General features: G+C 48.6%; 1 protein-coding gene across 7 annotated transcripts in view; it reads right to left on the bottom strand.

The window, feature by feature from the left end:
* Window positions 1-24713, bottom strand: part of OTOF (otoferlin) — a 93907-nt gene that overhangs the window by 61137 nt on the left and 8057 nt on the right. For 6 of the 7 annotated variants that reach the window (XM_086700186.1, XM_086700185.1, XM_086700179.1 and 3 more), the window contains exons 2-3: window positions 17174-17232; window positions 2316-2404 (exon numbers count right to left, since the gene is read on the bottom strand). In XM_086700186.1, coding sequence (XP_086556312.1) covers window positions 2316-2404; window positions 17174-17232 — 148 coding nt within the window. The remainder of the gene's footprint in view (window positions 1-2315; window positions 2405-17173; window positions 17233-24713) is intronic. The other variant, XM_086700182.1, reaches the window with a different exon arrangement.

Consider the following 24713-nt stretch of genomic DNA (forward strand, 5'->3'; position numbering starts at 1 on the left):
TTCTTCGATCTGTTTGTAGCCAGGATTTGGCTATTTCTAAGGGTTTCCAGCATTTTGGGGGCTGTCTAGCAGCTTCGCTGGAAACAACGTACCGATCTCTTTCATGTCTGTAGCTTCTACAATCGCTGCTCACAAATCCTGGTTTCTGGAAGGTCCAGGATTAGGAAGGAGACGAGGAAACAGAGAGCCTTACCCCGGCCCTTTCACTGTCCAGTGGCCTCACTAGCCTCTCTGAGATTCAGTTTCCCTACCTGTGCAGCAAGGGTTGCCCTGGCTGACTTCTGAAGCTTCTGGAAGCTCTGACATCTGCGTGTGGGTCCTTGCTGGGGTGCCTGGATGTCTCTCCTGGCCCCCAGCTTCCAATTCTTCGTTTTCCACACCCACTTCGGTCTGCGTGTGGGCCCTTCTCTGTTCCTATTTCTTCTGTCCTCACAGGTCACCTGATGTCTTATCCCAGGGAAGAAGGTTTTGCTTCCTCTTGGGGGCCCCTGGTGGGGTATCTCACTAACTTCTCTTGTGGATACCAGAGCTGCCTGAATGATGTGCCACCCCAAGAGGCCAAGGGGAGGCCTCTCTGCCCTAAATTTCTCCCCTGTGGGCCTGCCAGCAGGCTGAAATTGCCATATCCCATGCTCAGCTGAGATGTCATGGGCTTCCAATAAAAACCACAGAATCCTTGAAGTCTATGTTGTTCAGCCCATCTCAATCCAACACCCCCCTACAACATCATGGTCCACTCTCTGCTTGGCCTTTCCCAGTAATGGGGAGCTCATTACTTCCCAAGAGCTCATTGGTTGGAGAGCTCAAGCTACCTTTCAGCTGTCTACTGTCTCCCAGCAATGCACCCTCGTCCTGGTCCTGCCTCTGGAAATGGCAGAAAACTTTCTTGGGGAACAGGCATGGTGACTTAGTCTCTCATTTTAGTACCTCTAGCGACCACCACAGTGTCTGTCTGGTACAGAATATTTGCTCAGTAAGTGTTTGGTGAGTGACTAGAAGAGTGGGTGGATGGATGGGTGGATGGATGGATGGATGGATGGATGAATAGATGGAAGGACGGACCGAAGGATAGACGGAAGGATGGATGGAAGGATGGATGGAAGGATGGAGGGATGGAAGAATGGACAGAAGGTTGGATGGAAGGATGGACAGAAGGATAGATATATAGATGGATGAACATGTCCTCTATGGTTTTCTCCTCCAGTTCTCATCCTCTTGTCAGATTTAAAGTCCCTTCCCTTGGCAACCACAAAGAGCTGACTACTGGTATTCTCTCCAACCAGCATGAGGGCATTGGAACCCTCCTCTCTCAACACCCCTGCTCTGATTGTCCTCCTTCTATTAAAATTACCTAGGATTATGTCCCCCCTTTTTTTATTTGTAGTCTCCTCCCGCTGTTGAGTAATGCACTCTCAGTGAGTAGTATTTCCATGTTTTTCTGGACATGTTGCTCTTCAGCCATGACACCCTCTAGCTGGTATAAAAGCAATTGGTTTTTGACCCCCCAAATGGGACTTTACATTTCTTATGTGCAGCCACCATTCCAGACTCCTCAAGTCATTCTGAATTCTGAGAAGGATGGGCACTACTTTTACTGAACCCTTTGTAGTGATTGTGCTCATGTCATAGGCGTGTTCATTGAAGAATGTAAGCTCCATGAGGGCAGGCACTCGCTATCCTCAGCACCTAGTTCAGTGCCTGACACACAGTGGGCACTTAGTTAACATTTGGGGAATGAATGAATGGACATCTATATCCTTTAATTCTCACAGCTTCCTTTGAGATAAGTACCTACCCTTTCTACACGTGAATACATCAAACACAGAGAGGTTATATAACCAGTTCTGGGTCACACAATAGATGACTGAACTGGAAATCTGAGGTGAGGCTTGCCTGACTCCCAAACCACCACACCAAACTGCCTCAGAACCTCTCGTCCTGCCCGGGTATGACAAGTTTGTCCTCAAGGATACAGAGGCCCATTATATTATCTGCCATTATATTAACTCCTCTGCTGGGTAACTGTCACCCAGGATGGTGTAAATGGGGAGACTTACAGAAGGGGACAAGAAGCTGAGGCGGGGCTGGGGACAGAAAGGGTGAAAGGGAGGATAGGGTGTTCTTGGTTGACAATGGTTGGGAGGGCTGAAAGACTCTGAGGACAGCATGAGAGGGCAAGGAGAGGGGTCTTTGATGATCAATCCGGGGTAGGCTGGGGGTGTGAGTCGCCTTTTAAACCCAAAGGAGAGAGCAGCCCAAGGAGAAGGGCAGGCCCCCAGCCCCTTAGGGCCCCACCTCTCCCACCCCACACTTACTTGTTGCTGAAGACTTTGCTATAGTTGAAGATCTGAATCTCCAGTATCTCATTGCTGTCAATGCTGCTGGCCACTGGCCACCGGAAGGTCTAGGAAGAGAGAAAGACAGCTGTGGTCTTAAATGGAAATGACAGGGAGGGCTATGAGGAGCAGGAGGGGGATTCCTTAAAGGTAGCCCTTCACATCGGCCCAGTGCTCCACAGGAATAAGTTTCACATCTAGAATCTCATTTAATTCCAACCAGCACCTTGTGACCCATTCCTCTTTCAAAGATGGCACACAGAGAAGTCTAATGACCTTCCCAAGGTCATATGGTAAGTGGAAGAACCGAGGGCTGACCAGGACTTCTGACTCTCAGCCCAACGCCTCGGGCATGCTCTGGAGTGGGTGGTGCAGCCGGGCGGGGGAGGCTGGGCTCCGGGGGAACAGCAAGGATTGTGGGAGTGGGCTTGTTTTTTGCTGCGCGCTGAGTGGAGTTGTAAGCTTCCAGCTCTCTCCTGCCAGAATCACACTGGCCAGTCCAGGCTCTGCTTTGAGTGGGAGGTCCTGGGCTCCCCCATTAAGGTCAAATCACCCCTCCCACGGGTGATGTTAACTTTGGGGACAGATCTCAGCTGTGATCAGGGTCAGGCCCACAGAAGAGGGACAGCCTGGTTCCAATTCCCTGTTTCTAAATTTACTCTCACCACTTCTGTCTTGGCTTCATCATTAAATCGATTAATAATGATGAGCAGGAAGCTGAGTGGGATTTTTCCTGATGCCCTAGAAATGGCACTGTGGGCCCAAAGCCGGGGCCAAGGGTGCTAAGTACCCCATGGTCTAAAGACAGCTGCTGAGAGAGAGGCAGGCACCTCCCTCAGGGCTTCCCTGAGGGCCTGCTGCCGCCACCCCCCACCCGACCACCACCCTAGCCCTCCTTCTTCCTGGGATGTAAAGAAGACTGGGGAAGGGAAAGTTGGCCACGGTCATATCCTAGGCACGGTGTTTTTGCGGCACCTTGCCGGGAGAGTTGTTCAGAGAGACTGAGGCACCTTCAGGAAGGGGACCCTGGCTGACCCTTCAGGAAGGGGACCCGGGCTGCAGGGGGTAGATGTGGAGGGCCTGAGCCGGCGTTCTGCCCCACTCCATGTGCCGAGCCACCACAAGCCTGACAGAAGCGAGGTGTCAGGCTGGAATAGCAGACCTTTCTGGACCGGACTTTTGGATGACTGAGAATGACCAGAAAGCTCTGAGGTCTGTTCCTGAAGCCGTGAAGAGATGGTATCCAGGGGGATTTTGACAGAAAAGGTGGAAGGTGGTGACTTTTAAATTTGTTTCATGTTTCTACCCCACCAAAGCCAGACTGCTCGATAGGCTAGAAATAAATAGTAACGATAGTAATCTTAATCAGAGCTGCCATTTAGAGAGAACTTTTCATTATGCAGGGGGTCTGAATGCTTTAGATGCACTAATTCACTGAATACTCCAGCCCAAGAGGCTGCTCCTGTGTTCTCTTTTTCGAGAAGCCAGGTCTCACAGGGGTAACATGATTCAGAGAACTCTGTTGGTGGTGGCTGAGCAGGCTCAGGGGCGGCAGGGGCGGGGTGGGGAGTGGGGTGGCTCTGAGAACTCGCCCCGCAAGCCATTCTGAAGCTTCCTTCACCCAGACTGGGGACAAGGGGGACTGGGAGGCACCGGGCCAGCTTGGCAGGTCAATACCCGATGTGGACAGACCTGTCTCGGGAAAATGGCCCCACATCCCTCTCTTCAGTCCCGGGGAGGATTCGGCTGGAGTGGGCAGGTGAGGGAGGGAGAAGCAGCGGAAAGAGAGGGGGTGGAGGCTGAGGAGGGAGAGGGTTCTGAGCTGGGCCTGGGGAGGATTTTGGAGGCCATGGACACAGAAGGTGGGCAGGATGAGTGGGCAAGCCCGGCCCCGGGCCCGCAGGCCTCATTAAGCAGCTTCTGCCCTGCTGTCTGGATGCCTCGAGCTTGGCCAAGTATGTGGTTTCCTTAATGAAGTTGCTTTTAATTGAGCTGCAGGGAAATAAGCCAGATCGTGAATTCAGGCCCAACTCATTAGCCACGGTGCTGAGGGGAGAGGCCTGGGGAATCTCCAAGGTTTCGGTTTCCCTGGGATGAAGGGGGCAGTGGTGTTTGGTCCACCTGAGGGTGTGTGGGTGGGATCTTGGGCTTTGGAAGGAGAGACAGATTAGGAGAAAAAGGACATGACTGTGGAAGTGGGACCGTGACAGGGAGGGGTGTTGAGCAGTGACATTAACAAAGTGACCACGAAGGATCAGCAGAAGTCATCTCGAGGAAAAGGGACCCAGACAAGGAGGCTGCTTGAGACTTCTGCTTGCCTACCCCTAGGCACGGACTTGCCTAGTGACTGGGGTGCGGTTTACCGGGTCACGGGGTGACAGGAACACCAAGCTGGTCGTCACGGGCCCTTGATGCACAGAGAGCAGGGGAGTCCGGGCGGGCCGGGGAGCGGGGCGTCGGCAGCCGGGTCTGCCGATGAGACTCCACAGGATGGGCCCCGGGGCACAGCTTAGGGTGCCCTTTCCGGGATTGATCAGGGGTTGCCCTTTCCAGAACTGATCACATTCAGTGCTTCCCAGAAGGAGCCCCAGGAGGAGGGAACAGGAAGAAGCAGACGGTCAGGTGAGGCTGGGGTCAGGGGACAGGGAGCGTGGACGCCAGGGACCAGGGCCGTCCAGAGGCTTTCACATGGGAAGAGCCGGCCTAGTCCCCAGGGAGTCCTCGGGCCAGCCTCACTCGCTCTTCCCGCCCCTCACCTCTCTGGCTCCCATGTCTGCCCACCCCCCTTCTCTGTCCTCCTCTCCTGCTTCCCTGCTTTCTTCTCCGCCTCACCCCCATTACCAGCCTCTCTCAGTCCCTGTCCTTCCCTCAGTGGTTCTCCATCCTGCCTGCGCACAAAATCACTTCCAGAAGTTTTTAACCATCCCGCTCTGCCTCTGGAGGTCCGGGCGCGGGATGGTAGGTGCCTCTAGGTGCTCCCACGTGAATCCAGGTCTGAGGCCCCCTGCTCGAGGGAAGGACCCTCCCGGGACAGTGAAACCCCAGTGTCCTCTCCCTACCCCACCACCATGAGGTGGAGCAGGCAGGCTGTGTCCAGCTAAGGGAAAGGACTTGGGGCCCCGGGAGCTCTTTGCTGTTCCCGCTTGGCCTCTTCCAGAAGCAGAGGCCTGGTGTTTGGTCCGCGTCTAAATGTTCCTCGGCTCTTCCCTCCATTTTCACTTTTCTTTGGTGGAAACTTTTCCGTGGCTGCACTGCTGCTTCCCCAATTAGGTCTACGTCCCCCTTCCCGGGACTCACAGTCTCCCTGGCTGTGACCCACGCGGCATTTCCAGCCACCTCCCTTCGCACAGCAAGTACCTACTGAGCCCCGGGAACAGCAGTGAAGGACGTGCCCTGTGTCACTTCTCTCAGCCCCTCTGACAACCAAGAAGGTAGTCCCGGAGGTGCCGCCAGTTAGCTGTGTGACCGAAGGCCACCCCTGGCTCTGTCTCAGCCTCAGCTCCCTTGTCGGTAAAACGAGGGCCACACTATCTCCCTCACGGGGCTGTTGAAAGAACCCAATGAGACCACCCAGGTGGATTTTGTAAAGCGACAACACAACACTGCAGAAATCCGAGGCATGGCTTATTTTGTTTGGTCGCATTTTTCCCCGTGGGGACTTTCGACCTGTCTGGGGCTGACCCTCACCCCTCCCTGACCCTCCGCGGCCTCTCCCTCTCCCTCCATCACTTTCTGCCTTGGCCTGTGGGTTTCCCCTTTCTCTTTTACCAGAAAAGATGTCGTTTCTCATGGCCTCCTCAGTTTTGCTGTTACTTCCTCCCCAGTGGAGGGTGTCGTGCTCAGACGTGTATGGAGAATGAAGCAAGACCAGAGTGGGAGGTTTGGGGGTCTCAGGAGCTCCCGGGCCTGTGCCCCAGGAGAGCATGTCTGGGTAGAACGAGATACTTCTCCGAGCACTTTCCACTAAGAACTGAGGCTCACAGCGACGTGGCCAAGATGGGATTCTTTTACACATGGGGAAGCGGAGGGCGTGAGCCGTGTCATAGGGCACATAGGCAGTTGGTGGCAGAGGCAGGATTTGAACTCAAGTCTCCTGATACTTAGCTCAGGGTTTGACCCACCAGTGAAACCAGGGAGATTCGCTGAGGGGGTCTGTGGCACTGACAATCCTTCTAGATCGACAGGAACAAGAACATTTATTTATTGAGGGCTGACCATGCACCAGGCTTCGGCTACATGCCTCATACACATTACATAATTTAGTCCCCATTTTGCAGATGAGGGAACTGAGGCTCAGACAGGATTGGCCCAAAGTAATTCAGCTGGTAAGTGGGAATGTAGCTTAGTATTTGAGATTACGGTTAGACCCTCTCAGAAGTCAATTACCAGGTAAAGGAGTCCAGGCTACCCTGCTGGAGAGACCACATAGCGAGAGGTCCTGGAGAACGTGTGGCCACAAGGAGGCCCAAGGTGCCCCAGACAACAGTCAGCACCGACTGCACTCCCAGCCGGACGCAGAGGAACTGCCCAGCTGAGCCCAGTCCACTCACACAAGCGTAAGAAACACTAGAATGTGGATATCTCAGTCCCTGGATTTTGGGCTGCTTTGTTCCACAGCAGTAGCTAACTGTGACACTCTCTCGAACGCATGCCAATCTCTCGAACAGTCAGACTCATGTCAGGGAGGCCTGGCAGCAGTGGTGGACCTGTGCTCCCTGCCTTCCACACACTGATGCTTTGCTCCCTCTCCTTCTGTTGCCCCAAGAACTCCAGGGATAGCTTGACTGCTGCTCTCCGAGCAGTTCAGAGCATGAGCAGAGCGGACAGGCTTAGTTTCTTTCGTCTTGTTCATGGAGGTGTCCCTACATCTGGCACAGGGCCTGGGACACAGGAGGCACTCAACAAACAGACCTCGACTGGCTGGCTGGGCCGCGGCACTGCTCCCTGCTGGCGGGTGAGCGCGGGTGGGTTAGTTCACCTCTCCACACCTCAGCTTGCTCTTCTGTAAAGTGAAGGTGACGGTCACAGTACTGTTTCTCTGGGGTTACCGCGAGGCTGGGGCAACACGGCCCAGAGCCTGGCCCAGGGTAAGAGTGCAACCAACATGGCCGCTTATTATCGCGATTCGTCTCGTATCCTTAGTTCCAGGAGCCGGGGGCAAGGCCTGGCATTGTTTGGCATGGCACTCTAGGAACTGCAGGAGGCTCCTGAGAAGAAAGGGCCTCTCCCCAGCCTGAGACAGCACTAGCACGATTTTCTTTCCGTGGCCACAACAGCTGAAAGTTGTGCCTTCTATTTCTGGAGGTTCCCTGAACATTAGTGGCCCAGAGACTGGGCCAATTTAAGATTCCACGCCACGTCAGCATCTAAACGCTGTGGGGGACTCAGACAGCAGCTAGGCCAAACACTGCCACTCAAGACGTCATGGGCCAGGAAGCCGCATGCAAATGTTTCCCGAGCACCTTCTGGGTTTGCTAAGCACCTCCTTGCGCAAGGCTTTGTATATGGCAGTGTGGGCAGTACAGAGTGCAAGCATGTTTCCTAGTTCTTTGGGAGTTCTTGGATAGTTCTGGAGACACCCACAGACCTGAAATTGCCACCCGTGATAGGAACACTGACAACAGTAAGGTAGCAAGTGTTAGGGGCAGAAGGGGGAAAGGAGGACCCCTGGCAGGAGGAGGGGGTCTCAGGATCCTCAGGAATGAGGAGCTGTGACCTGGTTCGACAGCTCCAGGCTTGGGCCTGACCTGGCAGGTGCTGGCCGGGGCGGCAAAGTTTTGCCTCCTATCAGCCCTGGCGATCTAGAACCCATGGAAAGGTTTCCCTGATGCAGGACGGAGAATGACCTGGATTATCCTGAGCTTCCCTCACTGACTAGGTCTGGAAACAACCCCAATCAGCAAGACAATGAACTTAAAGGGACAGTCCTCCAGATTTGAGGGGGGGGGGGGGGGGCGGAACTGGAGCGTGTTGCAAAGCTTTAGGAAAGAGATTGTTTGGCAATGTGAAGACCCAAGACTCAAGCTGGGTTCATTCTTATGTCCGTTCTTTTGCGTGGCAATATTCCCTGTGCCCTGTGCTGGGTACCAGGCCAGTGATGAACCAGTCAGGTGCATTCCTGGCCCCATGGAGCTCACAGCCCGTGACTTCCAGGGACAAGCAAAGTGGGCAGGTGAGGCCAGCCCCTGTCCACCACCCCAGGTTGATGACTTCTCCCACCTCTGGGTTCAGAAGACCCGTGGTCTACCTTTGTCTACACCGGGTCCATCTCCCCACTGGACTGAGCCCCTCAAAGGTAGGACTGAGTCGCATTCACTTTGCAAGTGACCAGGGGCTCTGGAGTCACATAGACTTGGGTTTAAATCCTGGCTTAGACCCAGGCTTGGGGTGGGCTAGGGGGACCACTCCCATTCCTCCAGGGCAGGGGCCTCTGCTAGCTACTGGCCTGGCATAAAGGCTCATGTTCTCTCTCTCTCTCTCTCTCTCTCTCTCTCTCTCTCCCCTCCCTCCTTCCCTCCCTCCTCCGGAGCTGTAGGTTAAATGCAGGATCTCAGGTTCCAGCCTCAGGGAAAGGAGACACCTTGTCCAGGTTCTGTTTCCACCCATTGTTGTCCGAAGCATTGTCTTTCTTCCATGGCCACCTCCTCCCCACTCAAGTTCCTCAGCCCAGCCTGCAGCAGCCTCTCTCACCCTTGTCCGAGCACAGAAGGGAGAGACATTTGCTATCTTGTCTTTTATTTCATTTTTCAGCCATGTTACTATTCTACAAGGTAGTCGAGGAATACATCCCATTTTACAGAAGGGGAATCTGGGGCCCAGAGAGATTGAGGGCCCAGCCCAAGGTCACAGAGTTTGTAAATACCTCAGTGAGGACCGTAGCTCGGTTCTCATGACTCCCCGGCCAATGCGCTTTGTACCTCCCTGAGCTGGTTCCTAAGGCCCCGGGCACGGTAAGCAAGTGTGAGAAAAGAGACTTTCTGAAAAACCAAGATGCCTTCAGAAGTTTTGCAAGGGGTAGATGAGGTTCTTTTTCCAAGCTTATTCTGGAACCACAGACACGCTGGTTCTTTCAGGGACCAGCAAGAGAGTTCATGACTTGCCCACCCCAGTCTGCAGAGACAGGTGTAAGCATGGGTGCCCTTCAAGGCTCTCTTTGGGGGCTGAGCTGACCCAGGCCCCGGGGCCCTCCCTGAGTAGGGGGTGGGGGGGCTGCCTTCCCTGCTTCGTGGGGGTGCACTGCTGGCCACTTGTCAGAGGGAGGGGTGGTGGCAGGGGGCGTGGAAGGACGCAGTAAGGCCTTGTAAGGGTGGTGGGAGGGTCAGGCCCAGGAGCAGCTTCCGGCAGCTGCATCCACAGAGGATTCATAATCTAATCTGAACGTGAACTTCGAACCCTGGCTTTGCCTGGCCCCATTCCACCAAGTGCCGGTGGGCTCCCCACTGTGACAACCAGAAGCTTCCCAGTCAGCTCGCGAGTGGGTGGAATGTTCCCCAGGTGAGGACCACTTCTCCCCAGCTTGGGGCTACTCTCTGACTCTGGCCATGTGCTTTTGCTCATTATTCCCTGGCTTCTGCGCGCCGCACCCCCCCCCCAAACCCCACCATGGAACCAGAGGCTCCCCCGTGGCCACGTTCCTACGTGGATTCTCATGTGCTGTCAAGCTGCTTCCCCCTCTGGGGTATCCTAGCCTGTCACATGGGAGGCACTCAGAACGGGGCGCCGTGTCGTGTTGGGGCCAGAGGGACTGACTCTCCACCTGCCCCATGTCGAGCGGCATCGGGAAGAGAGAGGACACGGTGATTAACTTTGAATGTCATGTATACCTGTGGCTCAGGTATCCTGGGTGCCGTGAATGGAAAGGGGTGGTAGTGCCCTTGGAAGGGGCATCAGGTTGCTCACTGGCTGAGGCCTGGGCGAACAAGTCCCCTGGGAGACTTGATGAGAAGGAGGCAGTCAGATGCTCTGCCTGGACGACTGGGGGCAGAGGCCCAGGGAGGCAGGACTGTGAGGGACTGAGCCAGGCGGCCTGTGTCTTCACGCAACCAGTCTCTCCTCTCGGAGCCCTGACTGACGAACTGGGGAGGGGAAGGGAGCATAGGTTGCACAGCCAGGCCAGCCTAAGGCCAGGATGCTGGCTTAGTATGCAGTAATGGGTCCACCTTTGCCATTATCCTTCATTCTGTTCATCGTTTGACAATAACTTCATATCCATCATTAGCCCCATTTGACACATGGGTAACAGAGGCTTAGAACCTGAGGCTGAAAGTCACACAGCCAGGAGGCGAGACCTCCAGAACAGAATTCTCCCTGGGGAGGGCAGAGCCTGCAGGTGGTGATGGCCAATGGCTGCTTTTGAGCGCAGGAGAGAAGGTCAAGTGCTTGCTTCTCTGTGCCTGTGGCTCTGGGCCTATAGACACAACCACACTGTGTGGGATGGCCCAATGCGAGGAGGAGACAGGGGTTCTGGGTGGCCCCTCAGCTTGGTGGCTTCTCAGCTAAATACCAGCGTCAAAGGGAAGAGTCTGCCATGAGGCCCTTCCCAGTGCAGTTGAGCCAAACGCAAGAAGCAAAGCCCAGGAAAGTAGGGGCAAGCTATTCTGGGGATCACAGTAGAGATTTCGTTTCAGGCCAGGGTGGTAACTTAAGACTGCTGGTTCTCACCCCAAAATCAACCCTGGAGAAACTATGGAAGCCAAAGGGAAATACGGATTCTAGGAAGTAATAAACAAACAACTGTGAGAACACGAGACCAAAGCCTCTTTGAGCAGATCTGTGGATCTGTGTGGGGGAAGGACAGAGGCTGCCCAGCAGAAGAGGTCGGGGAGCAGATTCAGCAGTAGGATAGCAGGTGGGAAAAAAATCTTCCTGAATTCTGCACTGACCAATCCCTGCCATCACCTTCAGGCGATCGCTGCCTGCTCCTTTACTCATGAAATGGTGACGACAGCCCTACTGCGATGAGGAAAATAGGTGGAGGGGCGCCTGGGGGACTCAGTTGGTTAAGCGTCTGACTCTCAGTTTCGGTTCAGGTCATGATCTTGCAGTTTCGCGGGTTCGAAGCCTGCGTGGGGCTCTGCGCTGATGGTGCAAAGCCTGCTTGGGATTCTCTGTCTCCCTCTCTCTGCCCCTCCCCGACTCGCACTGTCTCTGTCTCTCTCAAAATAAATAAATAGGGGCGCCTGGGTGGCGCAGTCGGTTAAGCATCCGACTTTAGCCAGGTCACGATCTCACGGTCCGTGAGTTCGAGCCCCGCGTCAGGCTCTGGGCTGATGGCTCAGAGCCTGGAGCCTGTTTCCGATTCTGTGTCTCCCTCTCTCTCTGCCCCTCCCCCGTTCATGCTCTGTCTCTGTCTGTCCCATAAATAAATAAAAACGTTGAAAAAAAAAATTTAAAATAAATAAATAAATAAACTTTAAAAAAAAAGAGAGAGAGAAAGAGAGAGAATATGTGTTCATGGGCCTCCTCTCAGTGAAACCCCAAAGCTACTTTGTTAAAAAATCTAGCCTGCTTTCTGTGAACCATGCTTCTCCTTAAAGGCTTAGAGATGAGACCCTGCCTGTTTCTGCGGTGACTGGGGCGTCCCTGGTACTCATGCCTGCCCTTCAACCCTTAGGGCCTGACCCAGCTGACCTCTGATGCCTCCCCAATACTGGTTACCAGACAGAGTGACTGATACCACGAGCACTTGAATAGGGCAAAGTAAATAGACCCTTGGAGAGACATCTCTTAAAGAGGCAAGACCATGCGCTGAACAGTATATTCCAACTGAAGCACGATCATTAGAACAAAATGGACCATTTTGGCATAGATTCGCAATATAAAACAAGAACAAGGGATCATAAGAAAAAAAGAACAAATTAGTAAATTGGAAGATCATTTTGAAGAACTCTCTCAGAAAACAGCAGCAAAAGACTGGTAGACAAAAAAACCCATAAAAGCTAAGAAATGGCAGCTAGATGTTCAAGTGGTGGCATCTGATAATAAGGAGTTGCAGAGGAGAGAACAATATAAAAACTGAATGGAAGGAATATTTGAAAAAGAATAATGGAGACAGAATTTTCTATAATAAGTGAAAGATGAAAAGCCTTGGATTTGAAAAGAGCTCACAAAATAGTGCAAAACAGGAAAGATAAGAAACCCTGCAGTTGGACACATTATAATACAATTTGAGAATATCAAAGATAGAATTATACTTTCTTTTCCAGAGAGAAAGAAAAGATCCCGCACAAAGGTACAAGAGCCAGATGGCCATCAGACTTCTCAACAGTAACAGGCACTGATGTTTTTGAAGTTGTAAAGGAAAGAATTTTGAGCCTCGAATTTTGTATCTAGTGAAAGTCTCATTGAGATCTGAATACGAAACTGTCCTCAGATTTACAAAGCTTTAGAAGGTTTGCTACACAAAGACCCAATTTGAAACCGCTTTTAGGGGAAGTACTCAAATAAGAAGAAAATCAATGCCAAGAGAGGCTTCAAGAGATAGGAGAAGTAAAAGTGATCAGATATCTTGGTAAAAAGACTACTACTGTCCTCAAAAAGAAAAAGAAGGCTTGGACAAATAAAAGGAGAAGACACATTCATAAGAACCTAGAATGAAAACTGTATAATTTAGGGGCATTTGGGTGGCTCAGTCCATTGGGCTTCTGACTCTTGGTTCCAGTTTGGGTCATGATGGCAGGGTCGTGGGATCGAGCCCCGGGGTGGGCTCCATACTGAGCATGAAGCCTGCTTGAGATTCTCTCTCTTTCTCTCTCTGTCTCCCTCTGCCTGTCTCCCCCACTTGCACGCTCTCTCTCTCACTCTCTAAAAAATGTATAATCCAGACTGTGTGGGCTGAGGAAGGGAAATCAAAGAGACATAGGAGAGTATTACAATACTTGTCATGATAGGGGGAGCTATAATTACCGATTTGTTTTTCAACCATGGACAGAGATACATAAACATGACTAAGGAATGGTGACTGCCTGGGAAACAAACATAGAAGGTATAACTTTTCACCTCACAAAAGAAAACCTGATCTAGCCAATGGAAAGCTGGAAAGGAGAAAACAAAACAACAAACAAAAAGTTCAGTAAATGGAAAATATAAAATAAAATGATAGTAGAAATAAAAATAGCGATTACAGTAATAGCAATTACAATAGATGTAAATGAAAAAAGCTAATCAAAGCACGAGATTCTCATATTGGGTGAGAAAAATTAATCTAATAATGCAAGCCCTAAAAAGACACACTTGAATTTAAAAGCATAGAAATGTTGAAAATGGAAACATGAACAAAGATATACCAAGAAAATAAAAGAATTAAAAAAGATACACCAGGCAAGTGAACCAAAATTAGCTGAGATAGTAATCTTAACATCTGATAAAATAGTAATGGAAAAAACACTGTCAGAGACAAAGAAGGATATTAAATACCAGTAAAAAGAAAAATAAGCAACTAGACATAGCCATCACGAACGTATAGAACTTACTAGTAATACAGTTTCATAGCACATCAAGGAACAACTGACAGCCACAGGAAGAAACACACAAATCAACAATTGTAAAAGTGGATTTCATTGCAATCATTTTTGAAACTGATAGATCAAGTAGAGAAAAATAAAGCAGAATATGTGAAGAACCGAATAGTATAAATATGAAGACTGAACTTACATCATACAAGCTTGAAGTGACATTGCTGTCTCTAGAGAATCCTGCACTGAACACATTCCTTGTAGGCAGAGGGACCATTTATGACCATGAATAGAGGCCATCACTGTGGTCTCAATAAATTCCAAAGGATCAATATCATACAGACTGCTTTTGACCATCACGAAATAAAAGTAGAAATAAAAAAATAAGCAGCTAAAACATCATATGTATTTGGAAAGTAAATAACATATTCTTATTGAGTTAACTCTTGGATTTAAAAGAAAATTATGGGTCGTTTGGGTGACTCAGTCGGTTGAGTGCCCGACTTCAGCCCAGGTCATGATCTCGCGGTTTGTGAGTTCAAGCCCCACATTGAGCTCTGTGCTAACAGCTCAGAGCCTGGGGCTTGCTTCGGATTCTGTGTCTCCCTCTCTGTCTGCCCCTCCCCTGCTCGTGCTCTGTCTCTATCAAAAAATAAATAAACATTAAAAAAAAATTTTTACTAAATAAAAAATAAAAGAAAAGCATAAAGGAGTATAAAAAATGTTTAAAGCTGAAGATATGAAAATACTACATATAAAATTTTGTAGGATGTGGTTAAAACTGTGTATAGGGGCTCCTGAGTGGTTCAGCCAGTTGAACGTCTGACTCTTGACTTCGGCTCAGGTAATGATCTTGCAGTTTATAAGATTGAGCCCTGCTTCAGGCTCTGCACTGACATTTCAGACCCTGCTAGGGATTCTTTCTCTCCCTGTCTCTCCATCCCTCCCCACGCATGCTCTCTCTCCCTCTCAAAATAAATAAATAAACTTAAAAAAACTGTATATAGAGCACACTTTATATCTTTAAACATGTTTATCAAGAAATAAGAAAAGTTAAACATAACAGGCTTAGCACCCAGCTCAGGAAGTTACAAAAAGAGGCACAGAGGAAAACAAAATAAACAAGGAGGAGAGAAATAATTTAAGAGGACAGAAATCAATGAAATGGAGAACAACAGAAGAGATTAATGATCCAAAAGCTGGTTCTTAACAAAGATTAATAAGATAAACGGATCTTTAGCAAGGTCAAGAAAAACAGAACGAAGACACAAATAAATTCAGTATGGAATACAAAAGGGGAAATAACCATGAGCACAAAAAAGATTTTAAAACAATTTTAAAACTTTACCTGCAAATAGGTACTAGTAAATTTGAAAACCTAGATGAAACGTCAAAAGGTCTGGAAAAATATAGAAATCCAAAACTGGTACAAGAAGACACAGAGAAATTGAAAAGGGGGCCGAAGAGCCCCCTCCCCAAACCATCCAGACTTAGATGAAAGCAGGACTTCTAAAGGAGAGGAAAGCCTTCTCTAGGCCAGTAATAACCAACTAAAAAATGTAGTAAAAGTAAGACACCATTCGTGATAACAACAAAACCAGGAAGCATCTAGAAAATAATCAAGATTATATGACTCCTATGCAGAAAACCTAAAAATGCTAGTAAACACGGTGGATAATTTGAATAGATGATTTAATAGTATAAAAATCTTTGAATAGATGATTTAATATTATAAAGTCAATATCTTCCTAAGTTAATTTGCAAATTTAATCCAAATTCCAGTTGGGTTTTGGAAGGATTTCATAAACTTGCTTTAAAATGATCTGGAAGAATAAAGGTCCACAAATAGTTCAACCTTGAAAAAGAATAGTTCCCTTGAGAGTACTTGCCTCATTAGATACTAAGACATACAAAAATGCCATATTAATGGACACAGTGTGGGAAAGTTCAAAAACAGACAAACAGATTAAAGGGATAGATTAGTAGGCTGAGACACAGACCTTAACATACAATAAATGGAGAGAATATAATTGCTTAGCAAGTTGATGTCATGAAAAGTGGCTTCTTATATGGAGAAAAATAAAATGATCCCTCTCTAAAACCACACACAAGGTAAAAGATTCCACATACATAGAATCAGAAAATGTAGGGAAATATATCTGTAACCTAGAAGACTGGAAAGACATCTTCAACAAAACTTGAAAACACACCAGGATTAAGGACTTCTAGTCAATGAGGGGGCAAAGTTAGTAGGTGGCAGGCTGAGAGAAATGTTTAGTCTCTAAATCCAACACGGGGTTGATATCTTGGACATACAAAGAACCACTGCAAATCAGTAAGAAAAAGAAAAGACAGCTATACCAACAGAGAAAAAGGGCAACGGCTATGAACAGGCAATTTACAAAAGAGGAAACTTTAAATGTCTTATTAAAACAACAGTGAGACACCACTGTTGGACTGATGAAGATCAGAAAGCTGAATAACACTAGGTGTAGATGAGGATGTGGGAATCAGGGATCCTCATGCACTGCTGGTAGAAGTGTAGACCATGGCAGTGCTGGGTAAGCCGAAGGGTATGCATACCCCTGTGAGCCAGCAATTCCATGTCCTGCTGTATATTCCAGAGAAATGTTCACACAAGTCCAAAGGGGAAAGGCATAAGAATAGTCATTGCATTTCTGATGGTGGGGATGGGGGTTGGTTGGAGGCAAGCTGGAGGTTCTTTTCTGGAGGAGTAAGTAGGCAAAGGATGTGCAGGATGACCAACTCATCCTAGTGGGACCAGGATTTTCCCCATTTTATCACTTAGAGTCTGTGTCCCAGGAACCCCCTGGGTTCTAGACGAACCAGGCTGGAGGAACACCCTGATATGTGTTGGATGGGCCCATAGAGTACTGAGCAGCAGGTAGAAGCAACAGATTAGTGAGGCAATGTGGATGGAACTCAAGAATCTTACACAGTGAAGTAAAGTAAAATCTATTTAAGTAACATTTTACTTTAACAATGCCATTTAAGGAAACAAAATTACGTACTCAAAAATTTGTGTCAGAACACACAAGAAACCAAAAGATGCACGTTAAGCACATTACTATGGTTGTAGATGGAGGGAAGGAATATGGGGATAAAAGAGAATGACACATCCACGATACATGCAAACATACATCAAAACCAGAGCACGGTTGTAGGAACACTGAGATAATGCACCATAAGCAGGGGCACATGATTTACTCGACTCTCTAAGCCTGAGGTTCAAAAGAACCTTTCGGGGGAATCTCTCCCACCGTGTCTCCCCGCGGAAGTCCCTGAGAAGGCTCTGGGTGGAAGGGAATGCGGGGCCAGTGGGCTCCTCGGTTGGGGCTTGAGTTGCTCCCCGGGGCATCCTACCTCGTCGAAGTCAGCCACATCTTCACGGTTCTCCAGCACCCGGGAGTAGAAGGACTGCCCTGGGTGGGGAAAGAAAACAAGAAGCTTGGGGTGAGGCCTCCCCACCTGGCAGTCACCACTGCAGCATTTCGATTCGCACGGCACCAACCAGGGGCCCCAGGTCTTGTGCTGCACTCTCCAGGATGTGGCAAGTTCCCGTGTTGTCTCCCCTGACCGCCTCGGGAGCCCTGCGACACAGGCCTAACTGCCATCAGCTCCATTTTACGAGTGGCAACACTAAAGTAAAAAAGGCCCGGGCTGGTCAGAGGTAGACATGAGAGGGGACCCGGGACTCTTTTCTCCAGCTTGCCGCTCTCCCGGTGGCTTTCTTGGCCCTTTGCTGTCCCCTTGGCTCCGCTGGCTCTCCCTGGCCTGCGGCTGTCCTGAGCAGAAGCCTGGTCCCCGGGGCCGCGGGCGCCCTGCCGGCCGCGGGCGCCCTGCCGGCCGGCAGCCGCCTCTGCGACCGTGTCCGCAGCCAGGCCCGGGAGCTGCTGCGCAAGCCAGGCCCCGCCACAACCAGCCACATCCCACACCTTCTTCCCCCCAAAGCCAAGGGCCTTCACCTTCCCCGGCTCTCTCATTCATGGTCCCGTGGGCCTTGGACCGGAAAGCCTCTGGGGCTTTCTCCGCCGTGCCGCCCCCTCCTTTCCCCACCGGCCCGGGGTACCAGCGAGCGTGATATGGACCCGCATTTTCCCAGACTCCGGCACCCCACATCCATAAGCCACCTGCCAGGGCAGAAGCAAAGCTGCCCGCCCTTCTGGCCCATCCAGTCACAACCGGCCCTGTTTCCGGAAGAACCGGAACTGGGAGAGAAGGAGGGCAGGTTGGGGGGCCTGGGGAGGGCGAATGTGTGCGGCGCGTGGGCCAGCTCGGTTTGCTCTGAGAAACGTTCACTGGAGTCTACGATGTACCAGGCTACCCCCTGGAAACTCAGGATAAAGGGGTGGATGAAATGCACAGATGGTCTAGTAGGAGCTGGAAGAGGCTGCCGGTTCAATGCCACAGAACTCATACCGCAAGGCACGATTTTGTGTGAGCTAGAGAGTGGTACAAGCAGGGAGGCTAAATATTGGTTTTTTTGGGGGGGGGGAGTGTTGGTTTTTGGTGTGTGTGGGGTGGAGCATGTGGGAAGAATGTGTAATTTCTGAGGAGAAACCCAGAGATAGGGGTATTAGAAAGAAATGATTATCGTCTGTCAATTGCACACCAGCGCGGGGAAGAAAAGGTGGCATGTGTAATAACAGGATCCTGTATACAACTCCCGCACCCCCAAAGACCCAAACCAAGGTATTTTATCTGTGAATACGCAGAGATCTCAAACCATTAAAAATGGTCCCCTCGGGCTAGCAGGGGGAAGAAGAGACTGAAAGCAGCATACTTTGACCTTCCACCATGCACGCTTAAGTTCGAATTTTTTTTCCATGACTGTGCTTTACTTTTGAAATTGAAAGAAAGATGCTTTTATTTTCTTAAAAAAATGCTTTTTAATCCTTATTTTTGAGAGAGAGAGAGAGAGAGCCAGAGTGTGAGTGGGGGAGGAACAGAGAGAGAGGGAGACACAGAATCCGAAGCAGGCTCCAGGCTCTGAGCTGTCAGCCCAGAGCCCGACGCGGGGCTCGAACTCACGCACTGTGAGATCACGACCTGAGCCGAAGTCGGATGCTTGGCGGACTGAGCCACCCAGGTGCCCCCCCCACCCCGCAAAAAATGCTTTTAAATCCCTGCCAACCTAAATCAGTGGTCCATGTCATTGAAGGGCTGTCTCAAGGTTGAATTCAGCCCCCCACTCTGAGGCCTAGTTCTGGTTCTGAAGGGCAAGCTGGGGAATCAGGAGAGGACTTGGCAATGGAGAGGGGGTGCATGCAGTGACCCAGCATGGCCAGCACCAGGCCATGGGGTACTGGAGTGAGCCCCCTCTGACCCTGCACTGTGCTGGGGCTCAAACCCTGGGAACCACTTCTCTCCCCTGGCCTTGGCTGCCTCACTTCCAGGATAAGAGGGTTGGTACAGAGATCTCCAGGGCCTGCCTGGTTTTTAGGAGCCAGTCTGTAGCTACTCCCTGACAAGAGGGAGGCTGGGGGTGTGATGTCAGAGGCAGGTGCATGGTCTGAGGAAGAATGTGTGTGTGTGTGTGTGTGTGTGTGTGTGTGTGTGTGTGTGTTTGGAAGATGGGCATATTGGGGAAGGGTTGCATCTCAGATAATGAGGAAGAAGCTGTAAAGCAGAAGCTACAGAAAATAGATGTGAAGTAGACAGATGGGAATAAAGACTCTTTAGCACTAGCTAGGGACAAAACAAAACAAAAAACCAAAAAGAAAAATCTTAACAACGAACCCCAAGGCAGCCGGGGGAGGACAGGGAAACCTGAGAGATGGTGCCTGAGCTTCTTGTAATTTTCCCCACAGGAAACATCCAATATAAACGGAGAATCGGGTGAGCATATGTGTGCACTGGGGCTCCCCCAAGGACCCGCCTCTCTGAATAATCAAAGGCCTCTTCATCCTAGAAGATCGTAATGAGCCTGTACCTGGCAGTATTCAAGGGTTTCCCGGAGCGAAAACCAAGCAGCCCAGCCGGAGCAGAGGCAGGGAGGGACAGTCCAACATGTGCATGAAGCCACGGAGGCTCAAACCCATCCCTCCTTGCGTATTTCCTACAGCCTTGTTAGAGACGACGTAAAACACGGTGACATTAGCCACTGCAGAATATATACATCAGGGCTCTGTTTCAAAATGCAGGAAAACCTCATTGCTTCCGGCTCTGGGGATTTAAATGTAGTGAATATTGTCAAACAGGATGAGCTAAATTCTACCTCTAGATATTAAAAAAAAAAAAAAAAAGGTTTGCTAAGACAACCAAATCAATTGTACAGGAACAGAGTGCCCTTAGGCATTTTTGAAACGCCATCTTTTAGGAGGTTCTGTACAAACGGTGGCAGGGATCATTCCTGGGGTCCTTTGCATTCATTAAGACAGAGCCAGGGACCTCTTGTCACCCCTTCCAAGTTATCAGTGGGGATTACTAACCCTGTCTCTCCTTTCAAGCTCCTTTCCACTTAACCATCTACTCCATTCAACACCAATCCGGTTGACATTTCAGCTCCATTTTAAATGGCTTTGAGACAAAACCAGTTAAAATCCCAATATCCAATCACCTTTCTTGCCACAGAGAAGATTGAGAATGAGGCTTGGGAGAAAGAAAATAGCCTGTTCCTTGCAGCAAGGAGGCTTTGCGGATAGAGCGAGCAGGAGATTAGGTGGGGAAAATTGAAGAGCACCCTCCCTTCCTTCGGAGGCAGCTGCTCCTGGGATAGCGGAGCTGTTTGGTTTGGAAAAAACTCCTCTCTGAGTCAATAAATGAAGGTTGAGTGGTTGACTCTGTGTTCACGACTATAATAAGTGCCATGGCATCGGATACACCCAGATGGAGGGACTCAAGAGTCCAAAGCTTAATAAAAGTATCTGGTATGTCATTTGCCTTGGAAGATATCCCTCCTGCACTTCACCGAGATGAAGGTGAGCTCAATTCTTGTCTCATTTGCAGGATGGAGCGCTCTGCTAGGCTTTCACGTGATGCCACTTACGGGTACAAATGCCTCATTGGCACTGAACAGCTCCCTCTTCCAGACAGTTGACCTTGCTAGAGGCAGACCTTGAGAAAAGGCAGGTATATAGGGACTGGGTTGTTAGCTGGGGTGCATTCAGTCACTCCCACGTGCCAGGGGGTCTTCTCCTGCTGTGTCAGTGAGGCCATTTGGCCCTGGAGGAAGGGGTGGGGTTCTACAAAGATATTTCGTATTGGGACGCTGACTGAAGAAGCTTATTACAATCCGGGAGGCGGACGGGTCAGACGCGTAAAAGGCTACTATACAAGACAAAATGTCATCACTGGCGTGCACAAAGTATGAATAAAGTGAGCCTACATACAGGAAAAGGAGCAAAGAGCTCAGCTTAGCAGATCAAGGAAGACATTGGGCCTTGACTCTGGGGAGACGGGAGAGAGAGAGAGGGACGTCCAGGCAGAGAGGACAGTGTGAGCGGAGAACGGAGCCCTGAAGGAGCAGGACACAGGACAGGCGAGTTCTGACGGCGAAGGGGAAAATGAAAAGCGTCACCCCACCTCGGGGTGGGGTGGTGGACCATCTAAAGGGGAAGGAGAATGTCCTGAGGACAAGCTTCAGGGACATCATGGCCTGTACCCATGCCTGGAGCTGGCGGTTCCACGCCACGGAGTCTTAGAGTTATCATCTATAAACTGGGGACAACTGTCCTGGACCAGCCTGCATCCTGGAACTGGAAACTGAAGCTCAGTAAAGCGTCAAGTCCCTTACAAGCACAGGGGGTCACAGGATAGTGGTAAGGCTCTTCGGGGAGACATTCTGAGTTCAAACCCCAGCTCTACCCCTTGTTAGCCATGCGCCCTTGAAGAAGTTAGCCTTTCTTCGTTAGTTTCCTCATCCCTAAATTAGAGCAAAAGATAGTGCGTGCACTCCTGGTACATAGTTCATCACCCAATAAAAAATGGCTATTATTCCATTAAAGGGTCCTGTTTTTCTTTTTGACATTTAAGTTATGTCTTAAGTATAAAAATGGTCTTTTCTACTGTGAATCACATTGTGTAGCTTTTTTTAGTCGTCTATAATCAGAAACAATTTTCTTCCCAAGCTATGTAATATTTTTCAAGTTTTAGATATTTTAGGTATGATTAGCTTCTTTTTTTTTTTTTTAACGAGGTACAACTTACATTCACAGATCTTAAGTGCACAACTCAGTGAGTTTCAATAACTGAATACATCTGTGTATTCATCATACAATCAGGATATAGAACATCGCCATTTCCTCAAGATGTTCTCTCACCCCGTTTTCCAATCAGTCTCTACCCTCCATAAGCAGCCACTGCTCTGACTTCTATCACCAAAGGTTAGTTTTGCCTGTTTTAAACTTTATATAAATGGACTTATACAGAATGTACTTTTTTGTGTCTGGCTTCTTTCAGTCAATGTAATATTTTTGTGATTCATCCATGTTGTTGATGTATCAGTAATTCATTTATTTTTATTACGGGGTCATAGTCTGTGTGTGAGTATTCTTGCCTTGCTAGTGATCTTAATGTTCAACGTTTCAGGATTAAGTAGGATATGAGCTGGATTTTTTAAAGTTTATTTATTTATTTTGAGAGACAGAGAGAGAGAGAGCAAAAGCAGGGGAGGGACAGAGAATCCCAAGCAGTCTCCATGCTGTCATCATGGAACCTGAGTTGAAACCAAGAGTCGGATGCTTAACCAACTGAGCCACCCAGGCACCTCTAGCTAGCTGGATGTTTTCTGTAGTTACCCTTTATTAGATTGAGGAAGTTCCCCCTTACTCCTAGTTTGCTGAGCGTTTTATCATGAATAAATGTTGGATTTTGTCAAAAGCTTTTCTGTATCTTTTGGTGGTTTTTCTCTTGTAATGTGTTAATATGGTGAATATGTTGATTAGCTTTCTAATTTTATTTTTCTAATGTTGATTTATTTTTGAGGGAGAGAGAGAGAGAGAGAGGGAGGAAGCATGAGCGGCAAAGGGGCAGAGAGAGAGGGAGACACAGAATCTGAAGCAGATTCTAGACTGTGAGCTGTCAGCACAGAGCCTGACGCGGGGCTTGAACTCACAAATCGCAAGATCATGACCTGACCTGAAGTCGGACACTCAACCGACTGAGAACACCCAGAAACTGATTAGCTTTCTCATTTTAAACGAACCTTGTATCCCTGGGATAAAATTCACTTGTCATGATGTGTCATCCCTTTCGTGGATGGCTACTCAACTGACTAATATTTTGTTAAGAATTTTACATCCTTGGGGCGCCTGGGTGGCGCAGTCGGTTAAGCGTCCGACTTCAGCCAGGTCACGATCTCGCGGTCCGTGAGTTCGAGCCCCGCGTCGGGCTCTGGGCTGATGGCTCGGAGCCTGGAGCCTGTTTCCGATTCTGTGTCTCCCTCTCTCTCTGACCCTCCCCCGTTCATGCTCTGTCTCTCTCTGTCCCAAAAATAAATAAACGTTGAAAAAAAAAAAATTAAAAAAAAAAAAAAGAATTTTACATCCTTGTTCATGAGGGATATTGGGCTCTAATATTCTTTTTGTATAAGGTCTTTATCAGGGTTTGGTATCATAAAATGAGTTACAAAGTGTTCTTCCTTCTCTATTATCGAGAAGTTTGTGTAAAATTAGTATCATTTCTTCCTTAAATATTTTCTAGAATTCACCAGTGAATTCTATCTAGACCTAAAGCATTCTTTATGGGAAAGCAGTGTACCATCACAATCGCCATCATTTTTATTTTAAATTTCATGTCTTTAATAGATCCTGAACTATGTGTCAGTTTGGCAAGTGTTTTTTTCAAGGGATTTGTCCATTTCATCTGAGTTGTAGACACTTATTGAGATACAGTTATTCGTGGTATTTTCCTATTTTCTTTTTAATAAAATGATATCCCTGTTTTCATTCCTAATATTGGTAATTCGTGTTTTCTTGGGTTTTTTTCTTGTTCATTCTTGCTACAATTTACCTATTTGTTTTCAAAGAGTCAACTTTCAGCTTTGTTGGCTTTTTCGTTTCCTTTTTTAAATTCTCTTGGATTTAATATTTTTTTTTAGGTTGTATTTATTTCTATTTATTGAAATCTAATTTGCGAACCATACAATTCTCCCACTTCGAGCGTACAATTCAGTGATTTGGGTACATTTACAAAGTTGTACAACATTTACCACGATCTAATTCCAGAATGTCGTGCTCCCCAAAAGAAAGCCCACACTCATTAGCCGTCATTCCCCATTCTGTAGCCCCAGTCCCTGGCAACAACTCACTTACTTTCTGTCGTTATGGGTTTGTCTATTCAGGGTATTTCAAGTACACTAAATGGATTCATTTGATATGTGGTCTTTTGTGTCTGGCTTATTTCAATTATCATGATGTTTTTAAGACTTGGGTTTAATTTGATCTTCTTTCAGCAGCTTCTTAAGGCAGAAACCTAGATCATCGACGTTGGACTTTTTTCTTTTCTGCCATAGGTATTTAAGACTATAAATGTTGACATGTTGTATTTTCTTTATCACTCAGCTGGAAATGTCTTATCATTTCTCTTTGGTTTACTTCTTTGACCATAGGTTATTTAGAAGGCTATTGTTTAATTTCCAATTATTTGGAGATTTTAACATCTCTTATGGTTATTAATTTCTAAGTGAATCCCATTAGGGTCAGAGAACACGCTTTGTGGGATGTCAGTCTTTTGAGATATATTGAGACTTATTTAATCACCCAGCATATGGTCTATCTTGATGAATGTTCCATGTGCATTTGAGAAGAATGTGTGTCTTTCAGTTTGGGGCGAAATGTCCTAGAAACGCCAATTAGGTCAAGGCGGTTGATGGTGTTGTCCAATGTTCTATATCCCTAATGATCTTGTCTGGTTGTTTGTAATTATCTCCTGTAATAACGCTTTCCTCTCAACTGTGTTCCGT

This window comes from Puma concolor, chromosome A3, assembly GCF_028749965.1.
Source record: "Puma concolor isolate L17-30 chromosome A3, mPumCon1.1.hap2, whole genome shotgun sequence".
In the NCBI taxonomy this organism is placed as follows: Eukaryota; Metazoa; Chordata; class Mammalia; order Carnivora; family Felidae; genus Puma; species Puma concolor.